General features: G+C 43.0%; 2 protein-coding genes across 2 annotated transcripts; one reads left to right on the plus strand and one right to left on the minus strand.

Moving 5' to 3' along the window:
• Positions 1-2,129: 2,129 nt before the first annotated feature.
• Positions 2,130-10,664, plus strand: LOC119481494 (fatty-acid amide hydrolase 2-A-like). The gene is made up of 11 exons (XM_037758509.1): positions 2,130-2,890; positions 4,068-4,150; positions 4,388-4,536; positions 4,637-4,846; positions 5,283-5,402; positions 6,275-6,410; positions 7,062-7,179; positions 7,303-7,422; positions 8,153-8,264; positions 8,388-8,576; positions 9,891-10,664. Exons 1-11 carry the CDS (start codon positions 2,702-2,704, stop codon positions 10,064-10,066), a joined length of 1,602 nt encoding a protein of 533 aa, XP_037614437.1. The 5' UTR covers positions 2,130-2,701; the 3' UTR covers positions 10,067-10,664.
• A 758-nt stretch (positions 10,665-11,422) lies between these two features.
• On the minus strand, positions 11,423-20,816 carry nelfa (negative elongation factor complex member A). Its single transcript, XM_037758508.1, has 11 exons — positions 20,519-20,816; positions 15,891-16,062; positions 14,815-14,976; positions 14,617-14,706; positions 14,334-14,461; positions 14,139-14,208; positions 13,953-14,047; positions 13,706-13,814; positions 13,218-13,546; positions 12,976-13,075; positions 11,423-12,285 (listed from the first exon to the last, which is right to left on the minus strand). Exons 1-11 carry the CDS (start codon positions 20,726-20,728, stop codon positions 12,101-12,103), a joined length of 1,650 nt encoding a protein of 549 aa, XP_037614436.1. The 5' UTR covers positions 20,729-20,816; the 3' UTR covers positions 11,423-12,100.
• Positions 20,817-21,484: the final 668 nt, after the last annotated feature.

Genomic DNA, 21,484 nt, shown 5'->3' on the forward strand with positions numbered 1-21,484 from the left:
GCCAGATCATTAACTCCACTTTATATTGATGATCCTGTAATGTTTCGGTATCTACTCAGCTGCCGGCTACATATGCATTTCAATATTTCTTCAGAAATTTATGGTTTCAACATTGTTTTGGAGGGATTTTGTCTGAAATGCTCCCAGCTCAATGTACAGAGTTTGTCCGTCTGCTGTTTGCTGCTGAGCAGGAAGTTTACTTTGGGTTTATCAGAACCTCTTTGCTGAAAATGCTGTGGAGCTGAAGGGAAATGCAGAGCCGGTTAACAATTATCTGTGGGCTCGTTACTATGAGTGCCTTCTTTCACATTACCCTTAATCAACAATAGAGTAGTGCAGCTTTAACATTCCTGAGTTAATTTTTGTTTTATTGTCAATCATCCCTACCTCTGAAAACTATGACGAATAAAAATACAACAGGAATTGAGTCCAAACATTTGTTCATATTCTTCCCACTATTTGAAATGGTACAGCAGCACATATGAAAGTTATAATAAAATGAACTTAAAGTGAGGAAAAGTTTAGGCTGCAGGATTCGTATTCTACAGAGTGCGAGCTGATCAGCGTAAGAAGTCTCTGTAATCTTTCTCTAGGTTGTAATTGATTTCCTGAAGGCAAGGCAAGTGTATTCATAGCACATTTCAGCAACAAGGAAATTCAAAGCGCTATATAAAAAGACATTTTATATACAATTACAAGCAGTCATTAAAATAGAATAGGTGGCCTTATATGATCCGGGGGGAATAGTCATTATGGTGAGTGAGACTGGGTGTTGCCTCTCTTTTATGAGGTAATGAGAATGACGATACCTCTCCGCAAATGTGATAAAACAGGCTGAGCTTGTGTTGTGCAGAAAGAATGTGGGAAACGATGAGAAGCTCAGGTACAAACACAACCTCTAGCTACTTCAGCAATCATGGTTTGCTTTGCATGGTTTCCAAATCTTATGATGGAATAATAATAAATATCATTACAGCACAATACGTGTTGATCGGGTTCAGGAGTTTCTCAAAGTGCTCTTTCCACTGTTCCACAATAACCCCAGTCCGGGTCTGCAGTTCTCCTTCCTTGATAAACACAGCTTGAGTCGTCTAACGGTTTGCCAGAACGTCCTTAAGGCCAAATGAAGTCTCTTCTCTATAGTCACCCCGGGCCAACCTAGCCCGAAAAGCCTCTTTCTTCAGCTTCACGGTCTCCTTGGCTCCCAGGTTGCCAACACAACAGGCACCGATGACCTTTTGACCACAACTCTTATAGCAGTTGCTTCCACAATGGAGGAGTTGAACATGGCCCACTTGGATACCATGTTCCAAGCCTCTCCCGAGATGCGCAAAAAAATCTTCCAGAGATGGGAGTTGAAGACCTCGCAGCCAGGGGCCTCAGCCAGACGTTCCCAGTTCACCCTCACTACACTTGGGTTTTCCAGGTCTGTCCCCCGCCATCTGATCCAACTCGCCACCAAGTGGTGATCAGTTGACAGCTCTGCTCCTCTTTTCACCCGACGGACGCAGAACTGATGATACGACCACAAAGTTGATCATCGATCTTTGGCCAAGGGGTGTTCTGGTACCAAGTACACTTATGAACCTCCCTGTGCTCGAACATGGTGTTTGTTATGGCCAATCCATGACGAGCACAGAAGTCCAATAACAACGCACCACTCGGGTTCAGATCAGGCAGGCCGTTCCTCCCAATCACCCCCCTTCAGGTTTCTCCATCGTCGCTCACGTCAGCGTTAAAGTACCCCATCAGAACTATAAAGTCCCTAATCGGCGCCCCTTTCCAGGACACCACCCAAAGACTCCAAGAAGGCCGGGTACTACGAGCTGCTGTTTAGTGCATAAGCACAAACAACAGTCAGAGACTTCCTCTCAGTGACTCGCAGTCGCATAGAGGCGACCTTCTTGTCTCCATGGAGAACTCTAACACAGCGGCACTCAACCGGGGGTTCTGAGTAGGAGGGGTCTTTGTTTTTAGGACAAACCTTTTTTATACTTTATTAAATCCAGGCAGCCTGAGCAGCTTTTTCTGCTCCGACTTGTATAGTAATGAGTCACAGAGTGAGTTGTGGAGAGTGGAGAGTGGTACAGGGCTTACGTTGACAGAATCCATTTAGTCAAGGTAGGATAGCTGTTTTTCTTAGGATGGGATTTTTATTTCTTACATATTATAATCAGAACGATTAATAGGTTAATTTAGACAACAACCAGCACAATAATCTATAATTACTGCTAGTTGCAGCCCTGCTGTATGTCCATGGTCATTATTATATTAGCAGGAGCATCATTTTTTTTCTTCTTCCCCTCTCAATTTTTAGGATAAACCTGTTTCATAACTGACCTTTAGTCATTTTGGCAGCATTTTTTATTTTTTATTGACATGTGTGGTCATGCTCTAAACTTTGTAGGAGGTGCAGGTTATACTTCGACAGGATCCAGGAAATCAACCCTTTTCTGAACAGGGTGGCAAAAGACAGGCAAGAGAATCCTTCCTCCTTATCTGATACTTATACTTTTTTATGTTTATTGTGGTCTAAAGCTGCAACGATTCCTCAACTAGTTGATTGACAGAAAATTAATCAAAAAGCTATTTTGATAATCGGATAATTGTTTTATTCATATGTTAAGCAATTTTACGTCGGATTAATTGATAATTACAATAATAGTTAGTTGACCCTCCGTCCTCTCCCCACGGTGGAAACATGGCACTGAGCCATCTGGAAAAGGCTCAGGTATGGCTCTTCAAGGCAGTCATGGGAGTCCTCTTCATGCTGTTTCGCCTCTTCTCCCCTCGGAGACCTGCTGTGCCCGGTAAGAAGCTCCCGCTCATCAGCAACCCTCTCCTGCTCATGTCAGCGACGCAGCTTGCCAAGAAGATTCGGAGAAAAGAGGTTTGTACCCGCTCAAACTACGAGACAACCGCTGTAGGCCAGACAAGAGTTTAATTGGCTTCAGTCTTATAAATAGTCTTCTTACTTAAATATTTTAGTGGTTTAATATTCTAATAGTTTCAGCTTGTAGAATGTGTCGTTGGTCTCCCTCAAGGAAGAGCGAGGACACTGGGCGTTGTCTTTGTTACCTCCGCCAAGGTCGAAGGCCTAGGAAGGAGGTTATGTTTTCACCGGCGTTGGTTTGTTGGTTTGTCCGTTTGTCCGTTTGGAGGATAACTCCAAAAGTCCACGATGGATTTGAATGAAATCGTTTGGAGGGGTGGGGTGTGGCACAATGAACAATCCATTCGGATCATGATCCGGCTTCGGGAATTGTTTTAATAACTTCGCTCAGCCTGTGCATTAACACCACAGGCTTTAAGACATGCGCAGTGTCACTGATGACGTGTTCATGACGCGTCACCCTGCCGCTTTCCTTCTGCCTGCAGAGGGACAGAGAGAGAGCGGGGGGTGGAGGGAGGGGGGGGATTCAATGTTTTTTCACATTAAACTCTTTGAACTAACAGTTGGGTTCGACCAAAGCACACCTGGTGATTGTTGGGAAGAGTAACAACCACGGTTTAGATGAGTTTTACTTTGTTTCTGTCCAGCTTCAATGAAGTGTTTTACACTGCTCCGCTGCGTACAGCTGATCGCAACATAAATAAATATACAAGTGGATAATGGCTCAAGCTGCACGGAGAGGGTGGGCGATCGTACTCGGGCAGCTTGGCGGAGGTCTGCGCTCTCCGAGTGCCATTCTAGTTTATAAATAAGCTGGCCACCGGCCGCCAGAACAGGAACGCCACCACAGGGGTGTTTTCTGATCTCACCATGACGTGATTCCTCCTCAGTTGCGGAGCAAAATGATGCAGCATCTTCTCGACCGAGCTCCAACAGGTTGTTGTGACGGGGGTCCAGCCATGTGCCTCCCACCCTGGCTTGGTTGAGGGTCCCACCCCAACCAGCCAGGTAGGCGTCTGTGAAAATGTGGTTGCACCAGAGAGTCCAAGAGCGCTTTTTGGCAAGTTTTCTCATGTCCTGTCTTGCCAGGAAGAGCGGAGCAGGAAAACGGAAAGAAAACCTGCCTTGTTTTTGTAACTTGTGTAGTCATGCACCTAATATAATGTTTCTGCAGGTGTCAAGTGTGGAGGTGATGCAGGCTTACATTGACAGGATCCAGCAAGTCAATCCTTATCTGAATGCTGTTATAAAAGACAGGCAAGAAAGAATAATTCCTCCTTATCTGATAATGACTAACGATAAATGAATTAGTTGATCGACAGAAATATACTGTCATATTCGCACAGAAAATGTGAAATTTGCAACTGAAAAGTATATGAACAGTACTAACTGTAACACTCAAATTCTGCCATATTTACAGTTTACACTTTCATGCATAATCTTAAAGTGAAGCCTTCTTTAATCAGGAATTAAACAGAATACCTCTCCATCCAGGTTTGATGCTGCTCTCCTAGAGGCGACCCAGGCCGACAAGCAGATTGAGGAGGAAACTGGAGGAGAGGAGGAGCTGGAGGACGAGCTGGGGGATCGACTGCCTTTACTGGGAGTCCCACTCTCTGTCAAAGAGGCCTACGCCGTCAAGGGTAACCTCCAGAAATCAAATCTCCTGTCAGCCTTTGTTGTCACTCTTTAGTTTTGATTTCATGCTGCAGTTCAGCATTTTAACAAATTTCCGTCTTGCAGGTATGCCCAACACTACAGGTGTGGTCTCCAGGCGAGGATTCCCGGCTATAGTCGACGCTCCTCCGGTGGCCCTGTTGAAGAGAGCGGGGGCCATCCCGATGGGCGTCACCAACACCAGTGAGCTGTGTATGTGGTACGAGTCCCACAACCACCTCTATGGCATCACCAACAACCCCTACGACCTGGAGAGGATGGCAGGAGGAAGTTCAGGTTAGAAACTGTTGCTTTAACTGTTGCTGTCCCTTCTAGTCAGTTAGACACAAAAACATGGGACAGGGAATCCTGTTGTTGACTTTGGTTCAGTCAAGAAGCTTTTATTCAGAACGGCTAATTGTCTATTTGTATCTAGGAATAACGCTGGCTTTGCCTGATAATCATATTACAGTAGCCTACACTGCAAACACACAAACACAGAGACTCAGTCCTTGGTTCCTTAAAGGGGATCTCTAATTTTTACGCATTAAAGTCTGTTCACAGGTCTTGGGGAATACTGCTTCATGCTGCATATGTGAAAAACGTTGTGTGAAGCTGAAGTTAAAAGTACTTTGTGGAGTTTTTGACCATTATAATTGAACAAGCAGATCAACCAACTTGCATCTCCTCTCTCTCTGTTAATGTCCTGTCCTGTTTCCTCTGTCTACCTCAGGTGGGGAGGGCAGTATACTGGCAGCAGCAGGATCGGTCATCGGCATGGGCTCAGACATCGGCGGCAGCATCCGAATGCCCTGTTTCTTCAACGGAATATTTGGCCACAAAACCTCTCCTGGTGAGAGAAAATGAATGTTAAATGTATATTAATGCAGCATGCAATTTCCATTGTACTTAACTTTGGCGGCAGCAGGCAGCTGTTTTCAGTGAAAGAACTCATCGTAAACTACCTGCTCAGCAGCAAACGGCACACAGACAGAGCATTTAGCAGCTAAAGGGCCAGATATTTCCCTCAGGAGTTGGTGAAGACCAAAAACAGAGTTAAAAGAGAGTGAATATTGGACTTACATTCATCAGCCGGAAAGAAACATGAACAGCATGAATGAGCTCTGTAACTGCTGGATGTGTTAATAAGCAACTGTTGGCTAACAAGTTCTTAAGATCATATTTATATACCAGACTTAACTGTGACTGTGTACGATGCCAGGGGTCGCACGCCTAGGTCCCTGCTTTGCCTGCCGCCCGGCCCACATAGGCAACTGACCCTAATGCTGATCCTTGTGAGTGGTGGTCTAACCCTCACCTATTGTCATGAGCTCTGGGTAGTGACCGTAGGAATGAGATCGCGGCTGCAAGCGGCCGAAATGAGCTTCTTCTGTGAGGTGGCTGGGCTCAGCCTTGGAGATAGGGTGAGGAGCTCAGACATCCGGAAGGAGCTCGGAGTAGAGCTACTGCTCCTTCGTGTCGAAAGGGGCCAGCTGAGGTGGTTTGGGAATCAGATCAGGATGCCACCTGGACGCCTCCCATTAGTGGTTTTCTGGGTACGTCCAACTGGTAAGAGCCCCGGGGTAGACCCAGAACACGCTGGAGAGATTATATATCTCGTCTGTATGGCCTGCTGCCCCCATGACCTGGCCCCGGATAAGCGGAAGAAAAAGGATGGATGGATGGATGGATTAACTTCACCGTGGCTGTGATGTGTTTCTGCAGGTGTCGTGTCAAATGAGAACCATCACCCTCCTGTCACTGGCAGACATAACGAGTTCGGCTGCAATGGTCCCATGTGCCGCTACGCTGAGGACCTGCTGCCCATGCTCAAGATCATGGCGGGACCCAACGCTCACATGTAAGTGCTCACATTCATAGCAGATGTAGAACACAGTAGTGTTCTCTTTGCTTGTGCACATATGCAGTTATCATGTTGCCAGACTTGCTGTGAGAGGCTTACTTGCAGGTAGCTGGAAGTAGATGTTGTAATATTTCAACAGCTTGTATAATCAAATTGTTGAGACAAATACTGTATGTCCATCATCAGGAGGCACAGGCACATCCAAAACCCTAGAATTACCATATAAGAAAGTGTCAACAAGAGCAGGGATGTACGGTGACAGACATGAAGACGGAATGGTTAGAAATGAAGTTAGATGACAAAATCCAAAGAATTAAGGTCCATAATTCTCTCTTAAGAATGAATCTGTTCATACGAGTATTTCTTGCATGAGGCTCAATGTTTCCATCACAAACGGTCTTCCGCAGGTAAAGGTGAGGGTATGAGGGGGAATTAGATGCAAATGTACCATTTAGAAATGTAAATAATGTCGTTATTCACTGAAACTCTCATCAAGTGAATGCAAAGAACTTGAACCACAAGAGGGAAAGAGTCAGAGGTTTGAGTCAAGCACGCACCCAAACCCTGACAGTGTGTGTTAAAATCAAATCTTTGAGGTGCAATGGTTCAACGGTAATGTTTGTCTAATTTCTTCACACGTGTTCACAGGTTGTCCTTGAACACGAAGGTTGACCTAAAGAAGCTGCGGTTCTTCACCGTCCCTCACGATGGCGGCTCTCTATTGGCATACCCCGTCACCAAAGAGCTCTTGGAGATTCAGAGGAAGGTGCGTCTAATGCAACTTCTGCAGAGTGTCTTGAGTCTGCAAAAAGTTACAGAATGAGTGCTGGAAAACCGGGCTTATCAGGAAGGTTTTTTAGAATTAAAATCCTCATGTGATGTTCTCCAGGTGGTGAAGCGTCTGGAGGCCGACCTCGGAGTGGAAGTCCAAGAAGTGCGTTTCCCTGAGCTCCGCTACAGCTACCAGATTTGGGACACCTACAAAGCTCTTCCTGACAAGGAGGGCAAGGTAGGTCCTCCTGATCCAGAGCGGTGTGTCCCTGCATGCATGTCTGTACAGAACAGTGTCTTATCAGTTTTCCTGACAAACATTAGTTACTTTACTGTGGTCAAGACTCTCTATCTAATAAGTGAAAGAAAGCAGGCCAAGTCTTAGTCACAGCACCTTTTGTAGTCTGCTGCCCAGAAATGGTTCAGTAATCCGTTTAGCTGGCAGAGCACAGCATACCACTCACACACGTGCAATGTGTAAACTAAAATTAGTAAAATCCATATAATTGTAAGTTGTAGTAGTATGATTACCTGTAATTACTTACTGTAATGTATTGGGTAATTACAGAGTAACATTAAAGCAGAATAAAGAAGTTTGATCTGTAATTACACTGCCATCTCTATCATATGGAAATTATCTTTATGTTCCTAAAAAAAAAGAGTTTTCACAGCGGAAAGGTAAGGACAGTGACATTTCATGGTATACATTGTCTTCATTTAGTACTATGTTTTGGAAAATATTTACATATTTCATGCAAATGGGTACAAATGCTAAATACTCTGCAACTACAAAGTCTTATGTAAGCCTCTGTGGTAGCCTCAGTCTATACAGAAACGACCCACCTGTCTTAGCATGTATGTGTTCAGCTTTAACTTTACTCTGCAATTAACCAATACTTTACACACTCTGTGTCCTTTGTGACTTTAGAAAGACAAAATAATGTGTTTCAATTGTTTCCTTCCCTCAGCCTCCTCCGGCGTTGGTTGAGCTGCTGGGGGAACCAGGACGACCCATGCGGCCTCTGTGGGAGCTGCTGAAATGGATGGTGGGAAAATCAGAGCATACCATGCCTTCTATCCGTAAGAGGGGGGAAAAAAACATAGATTTTTATCATTTATTTTAACTGGTATTAATCAATTAAATTTTCCTATTAGTTTTGAACAAGTTCCATAACCTGAACATTGTGTGTGTGACGTGTTCAGGTCTGTCCCTGTTGGAGATGACCCGTGCGTCCAAACCCTCGGCCTTCATCATCCAGCAGAAGGAGAAGCTGCAGAAGAAAGTGGACGAGCTGTTGGGCACCGACGGTGTTTTTCTTTACCCCACGCACCCCAGAGTGGCTCCCAAACACCACCACACGCTCTTCAGACCCTTTGACTTCTGCTACACAGGTCAGTCCTCGTCATATTTCAGCAGTCCAAGTCTTTCAGTCTCACTCTGTAAAAGAAAGAAAAGTCAGGTGCAAGCAGCAAATTCATTTGTAAGATTTTGCAGGTTGAAATGACTCTCTGCTCAAAGGATGACAATGTTTGTTCACTGGTTCATACCAACAAAGAACTGTTTTCTTGATCATTTCTTTTTTTTTTTTTAACCTAAAGAGGTCTTGTACATCTTGTACTCTGGCTTACTTTATTTTAATTCTGCCGTGACGGTAACTTTTACTAAAGTTAAAAAAAAATAAATAATTAAAAATGATTTACTGTACTGGTCTGAATATAAGATAAATGTTATTTCACTATGCAGAATAACCCAAAGAAAGGTCACAAAAGCACAACATAATAAAAATTGTGAGAGTAGTTCCAGTAGAGAAAATGCGATGAAGTGCCCTCTAGGGTGCCCTTCCAGTAGAGAAAACACAATGAAGTGCCCTGTAGGGTGCCCTTCCAGTAGAGAAAATGCGATGAAGTGCCCTCTAAGGTGCCCTTCCAGTAGAGAAAACACAATGAAGTGCCCTGTAGGGTGCCCTTCCAGTAGAGAAAATGCGATGAAGTGCCCTCTAAGGTGCCCTTCCAGTAGAGAAAACACAATGAAGTGCCCTCTAGGATGCCCTTCCAGTAGAGAAAACACAATGAAGTGCCCTCTAAGGTGCCCTTCCAGTAGAGAAAACACAATGAAGTGCCCTCTAGGATGCCCTTCCAGTAGAGAAAACACAATGAAGTGCCCTCTTGGGTGCCCTTCCAGCAGAGAAAATGCGATGAAGTGCCCTCTAAGGTGCCCTTCCAGTAGAGAAAACATGATGAAGAGCCCTTTAGGGTGGCCCTAAAATTGGGAAAACATGGTTCAGTGCCATATAAGGTTGCCCTACAGGCTAGAAAAACATTTTGCACACTGGTGCCCCACCGGGAGCAGATGGTGCCCTTTTTATTTTTTTCGCCACTGATTACAGCCCTTTCTCATTTGGGACATAGTCAATATCTTTACATTTCATACATTAGATTAGATTAGAAAGCTAACGGGGAAACTCATTCGCCATCAAATCAACTCCTTCAGGGAACAAATAGGCCGATAGACATTATATAAACAGCACACAACAAATGAATAACACCATACTCGATGCTAATTAAGGCTTCTTATTCCATCAGAATACTCCACGATACGTAATATTCCCAGTTACAGGACATTTCCTGACCTCCAGTAAAGTTGTGAAAAGGTGCTCCAGTCTTATTTTTATTTCCACATACTCACCCATTCTTCCCTGCCTCCAGGTATATTCAACATCCTCGGGCTGTCGGTCACACAGTGCCCTCTGGGTCTGAATGAGGAAGGTCTGCCTCTGGGCGTGCAGGTCGTTGCTGGGAAGCTGCAGGACCGTCTGACCCTCGAGATGGCTCTCTACCTGGAGAAGACGTTCGGAGGCTGGAGGGAACCCGGGGCCAACTAAAACCACACACTCACACGTCGACAGCCATTACCAAATCTATCACTTTTAATACTTCAGGGACATTAAACAAGCTCACATTGGCACATAGACAACTCATCAACTATTGCCTTATGTCAGCTAAGAAATGCTTGTTGATATTGTGGCATTCCTAATGTTAGAATGTGGCTGGATGATCTTCTCAATACTTTTGAGGTGGAGAGGTTTAGATATATTAGAAATGATCTTATCTGATGCCATCTGACAACCTTTCATTCAATATTTTTGCGAAGGCAACAAACAGAGTAATGCTATTGACAGGTTTTTTTTTTTTTGGTGGTGTGGTTGGTTGGGGGTGGGCTGGGTTTCTTTTATACATTTTTCTGTCTTCTTCCCTTCCCGTCCCTAATTATCTTTGTATTGCATTTGTATTGTATATTTAATTTATGCATACTGGCTCCACTCTCAATGCAAATGTTTAAATAAAAAGACGTACAATCAGATCGCTGAATGTTCAACTGGAAGATTTTTACACTAATGAGTTGTTCCAATTAGTGTCAGTCAAGATTTTATAATTTACCCCGTTCAAGGCCCATGACATCATGAGCAAACGTTTTTTTTTTTTTTTAAAAAGACAGATTTTTACATTCGTGGAAATTAATTTCCAAACTAAAAGGTGAACTGGTTCTCACTCACTAAAGAAATACAGCAAACATGAACTTCAAAAAGACTGTGAGTGCAAAACATAAACATTACACATTTTCCTAATTTAAAAGGAATAGTTTGTCATTTTGCTTTTGTTTGTCTTGCTGAGACTTCGATGAGGAAATTGATACCACTCATGTCTGTATAATAAATTAAAAGGTACTGCCAACAGTGGATTAGCTTAGTTTAGCACAAAGACTGAAAACTGGGGGGAAAAGCTAGCCTGACTGTCCAAAGGTAACACAATCCACCTACCAGCTCCTCTAATAGCTCACTGATTAACACATTATATCTCTTTGTTGAATCTGTTCAAGCACTTTAGAGTAAATATGTCACAATGTGTTTTTTCTGGGGGTTATGTGTGGGACCATTTCTTGGCTGAGCTATTCCTTTAAACATACAAGGTAAAGAAGAGTGACTGTAGTTTCCTGTAAGAGTTAAAATACTTGAATTCAACTTCAAGGACACAGTTACAGTAAATCCAATTTGGGTCGAAATACTGCTGGAAACCCGCTGCAATGTCTGGCGTCATGTTAACGTAAAGGAATTTAACAAACCCTCCCAAATACATTGATCAGCATCTGAATATTTCACAACAGTGTAAATGTATGGAGGGGAGGGAAAACCCCTGATAAATTCAATAAAAGTTAGTAAGAAAGATAAGAAAAGCCCCTCTGGAGTCTGTCGTCACTTTATTTTCTTCCCTTCTTTTGGAAAAAAGGATGAAAAATTGATGAAAACATCTACCAGAAGGCTCCGAACAGAACTTGACAGCATTGAGAACTCATTTTCTCCACACCTTTTTCTTTTTTTCTTTTTTTTTTCGGTCACCTCTATGATGACTTGTCATTATTGTTCTCCGTTTTTTTGTCACAAACGATAATTTCTGTTTCTGAAAGGTAGAAGATAAGCTGCAAATGTGACATTCATACAGAAAAATACAGACAGCTCGTCTTTTTCTTCTTTCTTAGACGCGTGACATGCTTGTACCTCGGAGTACAAATGCTGAAAAGGTGCCCCGTCGTGAGAATAAAATCCTCTGCTCAGACTCGTATAACTCTTCTCGGCCACAGCATCATTCAGGAATCGGAGGTGATTTTAAAAACTGAAACAATAAAAGTGTAAGGGAAACAACCAAACAAAAAAGTACAGAAATATTCTTCAAAGAGTCCTGCATTTTGGCGGTGCAGGAACAGGGAGGACCTCTCTCTCTCCTTGGTGACCTCTCACCCGCCCAAGTGCTCGATTTGGCCCAAATGTGTATGCAAATACTTGTAAGTGTGTAAACATGGTTTTTGTTTCGAAGTTGATAAGAAATTTCGGGTGTGTGATTTTGAGCGAGGTGAAGCGCCCTCAGGAGGTATTGGTGATGGGTTTGTATTTCTTGAGGCGGGTCCACTGTCCTGTGGAGTAGTTCATTTCGAAGACTGTGTCCACCAGCATGGTGGTGCTGCCGGTGCCGTCGGCTTTGGGCAGGACCTCCGTGTGTTCGCTCAGCTTGATCTGGATGATGTCCCCCTGCTCCGGGCACGGGTTCTCTGGAAGAAGGCAGACTGGTTATTATTGACCCTAACCAGGTTTGTGCGTTGTGTTTCGGAACCATCAGGGGAAACCTCCTGTAACTATATATCACTGTGTCGTGCATTTATGCCACTGGTTTTGATGAATGAACTCCCTCGAAAATGACATTGGATGCGACCACTCAGACAGACTATAGGTTGAACTTACTGGGAATTTAGATACCTGTATTTCCTGGGAAGGTTTCCAAAATGTGGTTCTGTTGCCTGGTTAAAATACCTGCTGGATCTCATGATTTTTTTGCATGTTTGTTCACTCACTGAAGAAAATCATATCTACAAACACCAAAGACACCTCCTCCAAACGTCATTAACGCTTCCTTGCAACTGTCGCAGATATAATCCGATCTTAAAATGCATTTAGATTTATATTATAATTTATAACTGGATCAACTTTTCACCAGCAGCGGCTTCTTCAAATTACTTTTCATGCTGAAATGACGGTTTACAGTTCAGCTGCATGGCAAAATGTTTTTTATGATCAAAAAGAAAAACAAAGCTGAGTGCAAAATCTGTGATGATGTTTCAACAACAGACCTCTATCCCTAATTCAGAGCTGTAGGGCACTGTGAGGAAGATGAAATCAGGCTTACTAAGGCAGAACATTTGAACTAATTAGAAATGAGTGTTTAGATAAGATTACTCCTGTACCTCTGGATCCAGCCATGAAGCCCAGGATCAGGGCCTTCTCTGGTCTGGTGACCTTGTTGGCTGTCTTGAACATCTCCTGGGCAGCGTACATCTGGTCTCTCTGAGGAGCACAAACAGCATGCAGCAGAGAATTTAGCTGACAGTAATACTGAAGACTACGCTCTATATCTTCTAAAATATTTTATATATTTGTTCTATATGAGTAATTTCTTGTTTTTTGTGCTTCTCCATCTTCATCTTACCGTGAGTGACAGATTCTTTTTGGGCTGGGGCTGTGGTGGCGTAGGGGTTGGTGTCGGGGTGGGGGTCTGAGGTGTGCTGGGAGGCTGGGTGGGGGTCTCCGGCTGGCTGGCGGTGGCAGCTGCTGGGGGCCCGTTGCTGGCCGGGGTGGAGACCGGCGTGCTGGGGGACGTGGGGGTTGCGGGATTTGCCGTGTTGCCCGCGTTGTACATAGGTGTCCTCTGTTTGTACTGGCCTGGTAAGGTGGCGGTGGCGCCAGCGCCCGCTGTTGCTGACTCCTCTGGTTGGCGAGCCGACTGCAGCGTGTCCCGTCCCGAACCACCGGCATTCGCTTCAGAAGAAAAAAGACATTGTGAGACTGACATGATGCTCTGTTGAGGAAATGTTTCTCTCCGCCTTAAACTAATACATGTATGAAATCACTGAGCTCTGGATGCAAGAAAACTTTTTGTCTGAGTCAACAATACGATGCTATGTGGCCCCGTCTAACCTGGCTGGGCTTCGGAGCTGGGAATGTAAGAGGAGGAGGGAACCATGCTGGGTGTGGCCGGGAGGTAGCTGGTCGACGGCAGAGGATTCTCGTTCAACGCCCCCAGTTTCTGAAAAACAAAACTGTATTTGTTACGATATGGCCAGAGACAAACTGAGCAAGACAGAGGGGGGTGGGGGGGGTAATATGAGACGAAACAGGACAAATCCAAAATGTTTGAGTGTTGTGAACATCTGGAGTCGCGCACCTGCGCAGAGACGAGGCCGGCAGCGTAGTCGGGTGTTGTGTTTTCCACCACCGCTGCTGCTTCTTCTTTGGCTGCTTTCTCTCCGGCCTCCGTTTCTACGGCAGAAGAAAAAACATTAATACGGACTAATAAACTCATAGCGTAGCTCTAAAACTTGGGCTGATGGAAGCCTGGAAATATAATTACCCAAAGTCTTTCTTCTCCTCTTAGCTTCTCTTCCAGCTCCGACCATGTCCAGCTCTGAAATATCTAACAGCTGGAGAAAAAAGGCAAATTATGAGAAAAATTTGAACCTCAAGAACAAGACAATAAAACTGCAAATTAAATACACAAGACATGACGCATAAAATTAAGCAGGACTTTTTGGAAATCTGACATTACCTTGACCCCCCTCTCCTTGCGCAGGGGCGTCCGTGCAGGGGCAATAGGTGCGCGGTTACTGGGAGGGCTGAACATACTGGGGGCAGTGGGACTGCGGAATGGGGCCTTGGGGATTCCCTTGAGAGGAGCTGTGATGCAAATATTGATACATGCATCAGCAACAGTGACAGAAGTCAGAATAAAGAATACTTTTGGACAGATAAAAATGTACGTTGTGATGGTATTTTTTTAAAAGAAACTGAGAGAGCAGATGTGTGGATGCATTTATTGATCTTCAACTCACTAGTAGTGTCAATCTTTTTGACCAATCCTCTCCCTTTGGCGTGAAAAGGCACTCCGGCTGTCTTTTTTAGCTGTTGGGCTGTCTCTGTGGCTAGAATAGAAAAGAAAATGATACGCAACAGAATAAAAACAATGCACAATAGCAAACCTGTAAGTGAAGAAAAGCAGTGTGTATTAGTTGAAGTTTAAAGTAACTTACATTTCTGTAGCAGCTCTGCTCTGAGGGTTGCACTCTTGGGCTTCCTCTTCAGCTGGAAATGTTTGACGGGGGGTGTGAGGGGTCCCACCAGAGTGGTCAACGCACTCTTGTTCAGGTACTGGCACTCCAGAGGAAGCATGGCAGACGCCTCACACTCACCCACTGGGGAGGAAAGGAGGGGAAAAAAGTTAACTGGCAATTTACCGCAGAACAGATACTTGTACAGTATATCTCTGAGGGCTGCTTTAAGCATCTAATACTCACATTGCAACCTGACTTGCCTATGTTCAGCAGATGTTCAGTGTTAGGGAAATCCAAATTAGCTTGCAAAACTACAGTTACATCTCTTTAAATTAGAAATGCATCAGCCAATGTGGCCAGCTGGTCAAAAATGTTTCTACTTGCTCTGGAAAGGACAAAAGCAACACATTTTTTGTGGCTATAAAGGAGGATAAACAAGGCAAAAGTGAGCATGGCTCACACACCCCCGCTCACTGCTTGACCCCTACTAAAGTAGGACCATTTTTTACTTTTACCATTTGTGTGAAATTGTCACAATTAGCATATGAATTCATGACTTATGGCCAAAAACGTTTTTTGTGAGGTCACAGTGACCTTTGACCACCAAAATATAATGAGTTCATCCTTGAGTCCAAGACTCAAGACATGGCTATCGCCGGCACAGAGGCATTAAAAAAAAAAAAAAAAATTAAAATATATTAAGCTCACCTGGCCCACAAATTCCCTCTTTACACAAAACTACTGACTATATTCACAAGTAGAATATTGAACCCCAGTTGCTCCAGCCATTAAAAAGCTTCATAAAATGACAGACATAATAAAAGTTCTTCTTACATTTACTCTTCCAAAGAGTACCAGCATCGTATGTGGATGTCTAAACTTATGTATAAGCCCAATTGCTAAGGAACTGTTCTAGGTTGACAAATTTAATCATAATGTGTAGGCAATTCTGCTCTATGTATATATTATTCTTTTTCAGAGCAATGGTAACTGAGTAATAGATCAGTAATTGTGTGTCATTATATTTACAAAAGACACAGTCACACATTCCCTACCTTTCTCCCTGAGCTCTCCAAGAATATCCTGCACATTTGGATTCTGCTCCTCCAAGTCCAGATTGAGAGAGCCGGTCTCTGGGAAGGACTTGAGGATGTCTGCGACCATCAGCACCCAGGGCTCTGAATCCACCGTAGCCAGCTGGATTATCTCCGACAGGGCCTCCTTCATCTGCGAGAGAGGAAGACGGTGTTAGTGAAACTAGGGCTGGGCAATATGATTAAAATCTTCTGTCCCGATATAGGTCATTCTACATCTCAATATAGCACGTTTTCTGGTAATTCAATGTCTACATGAACTAACCACATGGTAAAGCCTATTTTTGTATACTCCAGTGTGAATGAAATACTTAACTAATGAAAAGTACTAAATATTCCCTTATTTAATTAAGAACTTTAGTGCAATATGATCAGACTTTCTGAGAAATTTGAGTTACTATATGCTTGTTGTGGTTAATTTAAACAACGCAATCGTGTATCGATATCTCGATATATGATTTCATCACGATATGATTCCATCAAAAGACGATAAATTATCATATTGAATTACCACCCAGGCCTAAGTGAAACCACTTTAATAAACAAAAGATGAACGCCTTACGCTGCCTGAGGACTTCATGATCACAGAATAACTTATTACTGTTAAACAAACTTTTTTTTTTGCAGATTAATCTTTCCAGCTTTTTAAATAAATCATTTATTGAACTTAATACTATACTAATAATGACAAATGCCCATTAGAAGCCAATAGCGCTGTCTTTAATTTGCTTATTTTGTCGAAACAACAGCCACAAAATCCAAAATGCTTTTAACTAACAATATCAAATGAATAAACGCTCATCACATTTTAGAAGCAAAGATCGTCTTTGGTTTATTTTCTGTTGATCAAGCGTTCATTCTACTGTTACTGTTGTTCAGTACTTGCTGTGTAGCTGGAGATGTGTTAAGAGGACAAGTGACCTAGAATCACTTTTATTTCATGCATGCAGCTTGTTTACATTCACATTGATGACATGCAGCCAAGAGTATATTTCAGAGCGACCTACAATATTGCTCAGTATTTACAATTGAGACAACGCCATCAGTTAAAATGAAGGCAGACATCTGGCAGCAATCAAATCATGTCAGATCATTTGAGTACAGGAGGTACAACCGGAACCAACAAGTCACACTTCATCAGATTTTCTTGTGCTGACGTGTAAAAGTACATGAGAGCCACCTGCTGACTGTACAAGAAACACTGTCCTCACTTTACAATATACAAGACAGACTCTTAAGCTCTCTCTATTGTGGGCAGAACGAAACAGAAACCAGTAACTATGTACGTTTACTAAAGTGCTGTACTTACACTTAAATACATTTTGGAGGTAATTAACTTTTTACTGACTATTTACACTTACATGTTATATACTTGTACTCCACATTGTTTTGGAATCAGAGGAATAGATGCACAAATGCATATATATATTACTTTACATGTAAATCTTAAAAATACGTATTTACAGAGTAAGTTATGTGTATTTGCAAATCGCCCATTATTTTTGTGGATGTGACTTAACACAACACAAATACAAAAATACATGTTTGTGGATAGTGAAATATTTGGAAATCATGGTATACATTTGTGGAATGAACTACTAAAGTCCAATAAAAACGTCCATACCCGTTTGCGCTGGGCATACTAAACTGGGGAAAAAAAGTTCGGAAACTTGTGTTTGGTGGATTATTTCTCTGTTGTTACAATGCTAATTGGCATTGTATTTTACATCGTTGGAAAGCCTGTTTATTTACCTTCACAATGATGTCCAACTTGTAAGGATCATGCATTTGTGGGATGAGCAGCACAGCTGATTATGTGGGTAGCGCCCAAGTAAAATGTGCCAAAATGCTCTGCCAATGGTAAATGTATTCTCCTGTTGGTTTTGACTCTTGTTTTGAGTTGTTTGATGGATTGGATGATTGAACTCTCTATCAGTAACAAGGAACAAACAAGACATATTGGCACTGTTTACCATTTGCAGAGCATTTTGGCAAATTTTTCTTGGGCACTACCCACATAATCAGCTGTGCTGCTCATCCCACAAATGCATGATCCTTACAAGTTGGAGCATTGTATTAAGGGGGTTGTGGTCCAGATGGTGCTGTGCAGTGCAAAGAATAAATGTGGGATTAATACTGTACTAAATAAGTTCATTTTTAGAAGAATTAAGTGAGCAAAAATGGAATATCATGCACATTTCTGTTGTAAGGCAAAATATGCACCTTTTTAACTTTAATAACAAAACAGACATTATATATATATCTATATATATATATATATATATATATATATACATACATATATATATATATATATATATATATATATATATATATATATATATATATATATATGTATATATATATATATACATACATACATATATATATATATATATACATATATATATATATATATATATATATACATATATATATATATATATATGTATATATATATATATACATACATATATGTATATATATATATATACATACATATATATACATACATATATATATATATATATATGTATATATATATATATATACATACATATATATATATATATATATATGTATATATATATATATATACATACATACATATATATATATATATATATACATATATATATATATATATATATATATATATACATATATATATATATACACAACATTTTTTTGTTGCCTAAAATGTCTGTTTTGCCAGTAAAGGTTGCTGACCCCTGGTTTAAGGCAGGTGAAGCAGTGCTCTGTGTGACTAGATGCTGGTACCTCCTCCAGCTCAGTCAGCTCAGTCAGCTCTCTCTCCAGAGCCCATCCCACCATCATGTCTGTGTGAGCACCGCCAGGCTAATGTCTCCCGCTGTCGCTGCTAAACCACCGCTGAAAAACACGCTATTTGTGTGATAACGTCCAGTCAGTCGTGTTGCTACCTAACGCTAAATTAATATAGATGTTGTTCTGCAACAGCGGAGGTAGAAAGCTCAGGAACAGAAGCGGGATGTTTAGATTTAGAGCAACTAGTCGGAGGTTGAGCTCGTTTCTTAGCTTTGTATTGAAGTTAGCAGCTTCTCTTTACCTGTCATGCTAACGGCTAGTAGGGATGGGGAGTCGGCTCTTTTTAGTGAGCCAGATCATTTGGCTCAGCTCAACAAGAAGAAGAGCCGGCTCTTTCGGCTCCAAAACTCGGCTCTTCGTTTTACCACTTCTGCCTTTTATATAATTCAGCCAAATTTAGCTTTAGCTGTTTTGACCTATGATTAGTATGAGTGCACATATATCACTTAAATTCTTCAATATTATTATACTAAACCTTATAATTTCCAGAATATCGTTATTTTACATGCTGCTTCGTTTCCGACTGTCACTCATCTTGTCTGCTATTCGCTCACCGCACCTCAGCGTAAACGCATCGCAACGCAACGCATCGCAATGCAACGCAACGCATCGCACTCCACTGTCTTTATCTCCTCCTCTTCCTCCTGCTCTGTACCTGTAGATCGTCAGCGCGCCGTGCAGCCCCGCCCCTCCCTGCTTGATGGTATGATCCTTGTCTGTCATCACCTGATTGGTCGCACGGACGTCAATAACACAACATTCAGTCATGGTACGTGTCCACAGGCTCCATCCTTTCCACGCTTCCCATTCATTGTCTGTGTAAGCAGCCGTGCAATGCATTCTGGTAGCGTGGCGGCGCGATTCGAGAAACGGAGCGTCACAACGGTCGTTCATCATTGTATCTTTTTACACGTATAAATCTACCGGGTCGGTTTCCCATGCGCGCTCGCTTGTGGCTACGCTGTTCAGACTCCCTGTGGACATGTACCATCAGACTCCAACACAAACTACACAGAAGCACCAAAACCTCAAAGTTATATCTAGTGAAGCCCGTCTTGCAAAACAGTGTTGGCGGCGGTCTGAGTACGCGGGGGAGACCGTAGCTTTGGTCTCCAGGGCCGGAGTCTCTGCTCCTCTGCCTGCTTGCTCTATTCACACACAGCGCTCGTTCTCACTCCACCTCTAGACATGAACGCGCGCTCACCACACACTGCAGAAGAGTTAGTAGCTATGAGAATATCTAGTGAATATACAGTAGACGTTTGTGCAGAAATAACTGCTGCAGCTCCTCCAGACGAACAGAGGTTTTCCGTGTCTTGTGAAGTGACGGGGCTCCGCAGAGAGAAACGTTATCGTCTCCGACCGGGTGCCGGTGTCTCCCTCCGACCGCGGTCGGGAGGCTGAAGCAGGAAAAACCAACACTAGGATCAGCACTGATTCATGGAGAGACGTCCGTCTGGTCAGCTAACATTACTGCCAAGCAGGTGAAATATAGAGTGATATTGTGGCTGACGTGTGTCGCCTCACTTTTTTGAGCGATGCTCGTTCATGTCTATGTAAAGCGAGCACAAGCGCGAGCCCGACGCTGACTTTCGTTGACTTAACGGCCACAGGTGTCGTTGTTAACAAGCAATTCTGAAAGTTACAAACGGTTCCTTTAAAAGAGCCGGCTCGTTGAACCGGCTCGTTCTTGACCACCCATCCCTAACGGCTAGCTAGCCTGCTAGCGCTTAGCAACCCACCTCGTCAACGGTCCTCCGCGGCAGATGCAGCATCCCGAGCAGCAGCTTCAGCTTCACCGGCGGCGACAAGCTGGAGAAGCACAGCCGTATGTTGTCGATCACCGACACGGTGAGCAGAGAAGCGATGCTCGGAGGCGTCCACAGCTCGTCCGTGGAGCCTAATTTGTTGTGAAGCCACAGGCCGGTGTCGCTGTCCTTCATCGACGCCATCTTGGAAAAAGAAGTGTTTTGAGTTCGGGCATTTTAACGGGCTACCTAAGACAACATGTCAGGACCCCGCCCACAACGAGAGGAGAGGAGAGAGGAGAGAGGAGAGAGGAGAGGAGAGGAGAGGAGGAGAGAGGAGAGAGGAGAGGAGAGGAGGAGAGAAGAGGAGAGAGGAGAGGAGAGAGGAGGCGAGGAGAGGAGACGAGGAGAGAAGAGGAGAGAGGAGAGGAGAGGAGACGAGGAGAGAGGAGAGGATAGGAGAGAGGAGAGAGGAGAGGAGAGAGGAGAGCAGAGGAGAGAGGAGAGAGGAGAGGAGAGAGGAGAGGAGAGAGGAGAGGAGAGAGGAGAGGAGAGGAGAGAGGAGAGGAGAGGAGAGGAGAGAGGAGAGAGGAGAGGAGAGGAGAGAGGAGAGAGGAGAGGAGAGGAGAGGTCGGGGGGCAGCAGGGAACTACAATACAAACATAAATACAATAAAACTACAATTAAACTAATCAAAGAACAACAATACAACCAGAAAAACAATAAAACTACAAACAACAATACAACCAGAAAAACAATAAAACTACAAACAACAATACAACCAGAAAAACACACATCATCTACAATAAAACTATGAACCATAAATACACACCTCTACTATAAAACTAATTATTGAACAACAATACAACCATAAATACACTATAACATCTACTATACAACTAATCAATGAATAACAATACAACCAGAAAAACATCATCTACAATAAAACTAATCAATGAA

The sequence above is a fragment of the Sebastes umbrosus genome, chromosome 22, assembly GCF_015220745.1.
Source record: "Sebastes umbrosus isolate fSebUmb1 chromosome 22, fSebUmb1.pri, whole genome shotgun sequence".
Taxonomy (NCBI): domain Eukaryota; kingdom Metazoa; phylum Chordata; class Actinopteri; order Perciformes; family Sebastidae; genus Sebastes; species Sebastes umbrosus.

Bases quoted from the DNA above. Each gene is read 5' to 3' on its own strand.
- LOC119481494 (XM_037758509.1), top strand. From the start codon at position 2,702: ATGGCACTGAGCCATCTGGAAAAGGCTCAGGTATGGCTCTTCAAGGCA. The intron at 5,403-6,274 runs GTGAGAGAAAAT...GTGTTTCTGCAG, and splicing joins TGGCCACAAAACCTCTCCTG to GTGTCGTGTCAAATGAGAAC. The intron at 8,577-9,890 runs GTCAGTCCTCGT...CCCTGCCTCCAG, and splicing joins CTTTGACTTCTGCTACACAG to GTATATTCAACATCCTCGGG.
- nelfa (XM_037758508.1), bottom strand. From the start codon at position 20,728: ATGGCGTCGATGAAGGACAGCGACACCGGCCTGTGGCTTCACAACAAA. The intron at 16,063-20,518 runs GTGGGTTGCTAA...CCTCTCTCGCAG, and splicing joins CGCGGAGGACCGTTGACGAG to ATGAAGGAGGCCCTGTCGGA. The intron at 14,462-14,616 runs GTGAGTTGAAGA...TTTGCATCACAG, and splicing joins CAAAAAGATTGACACTACTA to CTCCTCTCAAGGGAATCCCC.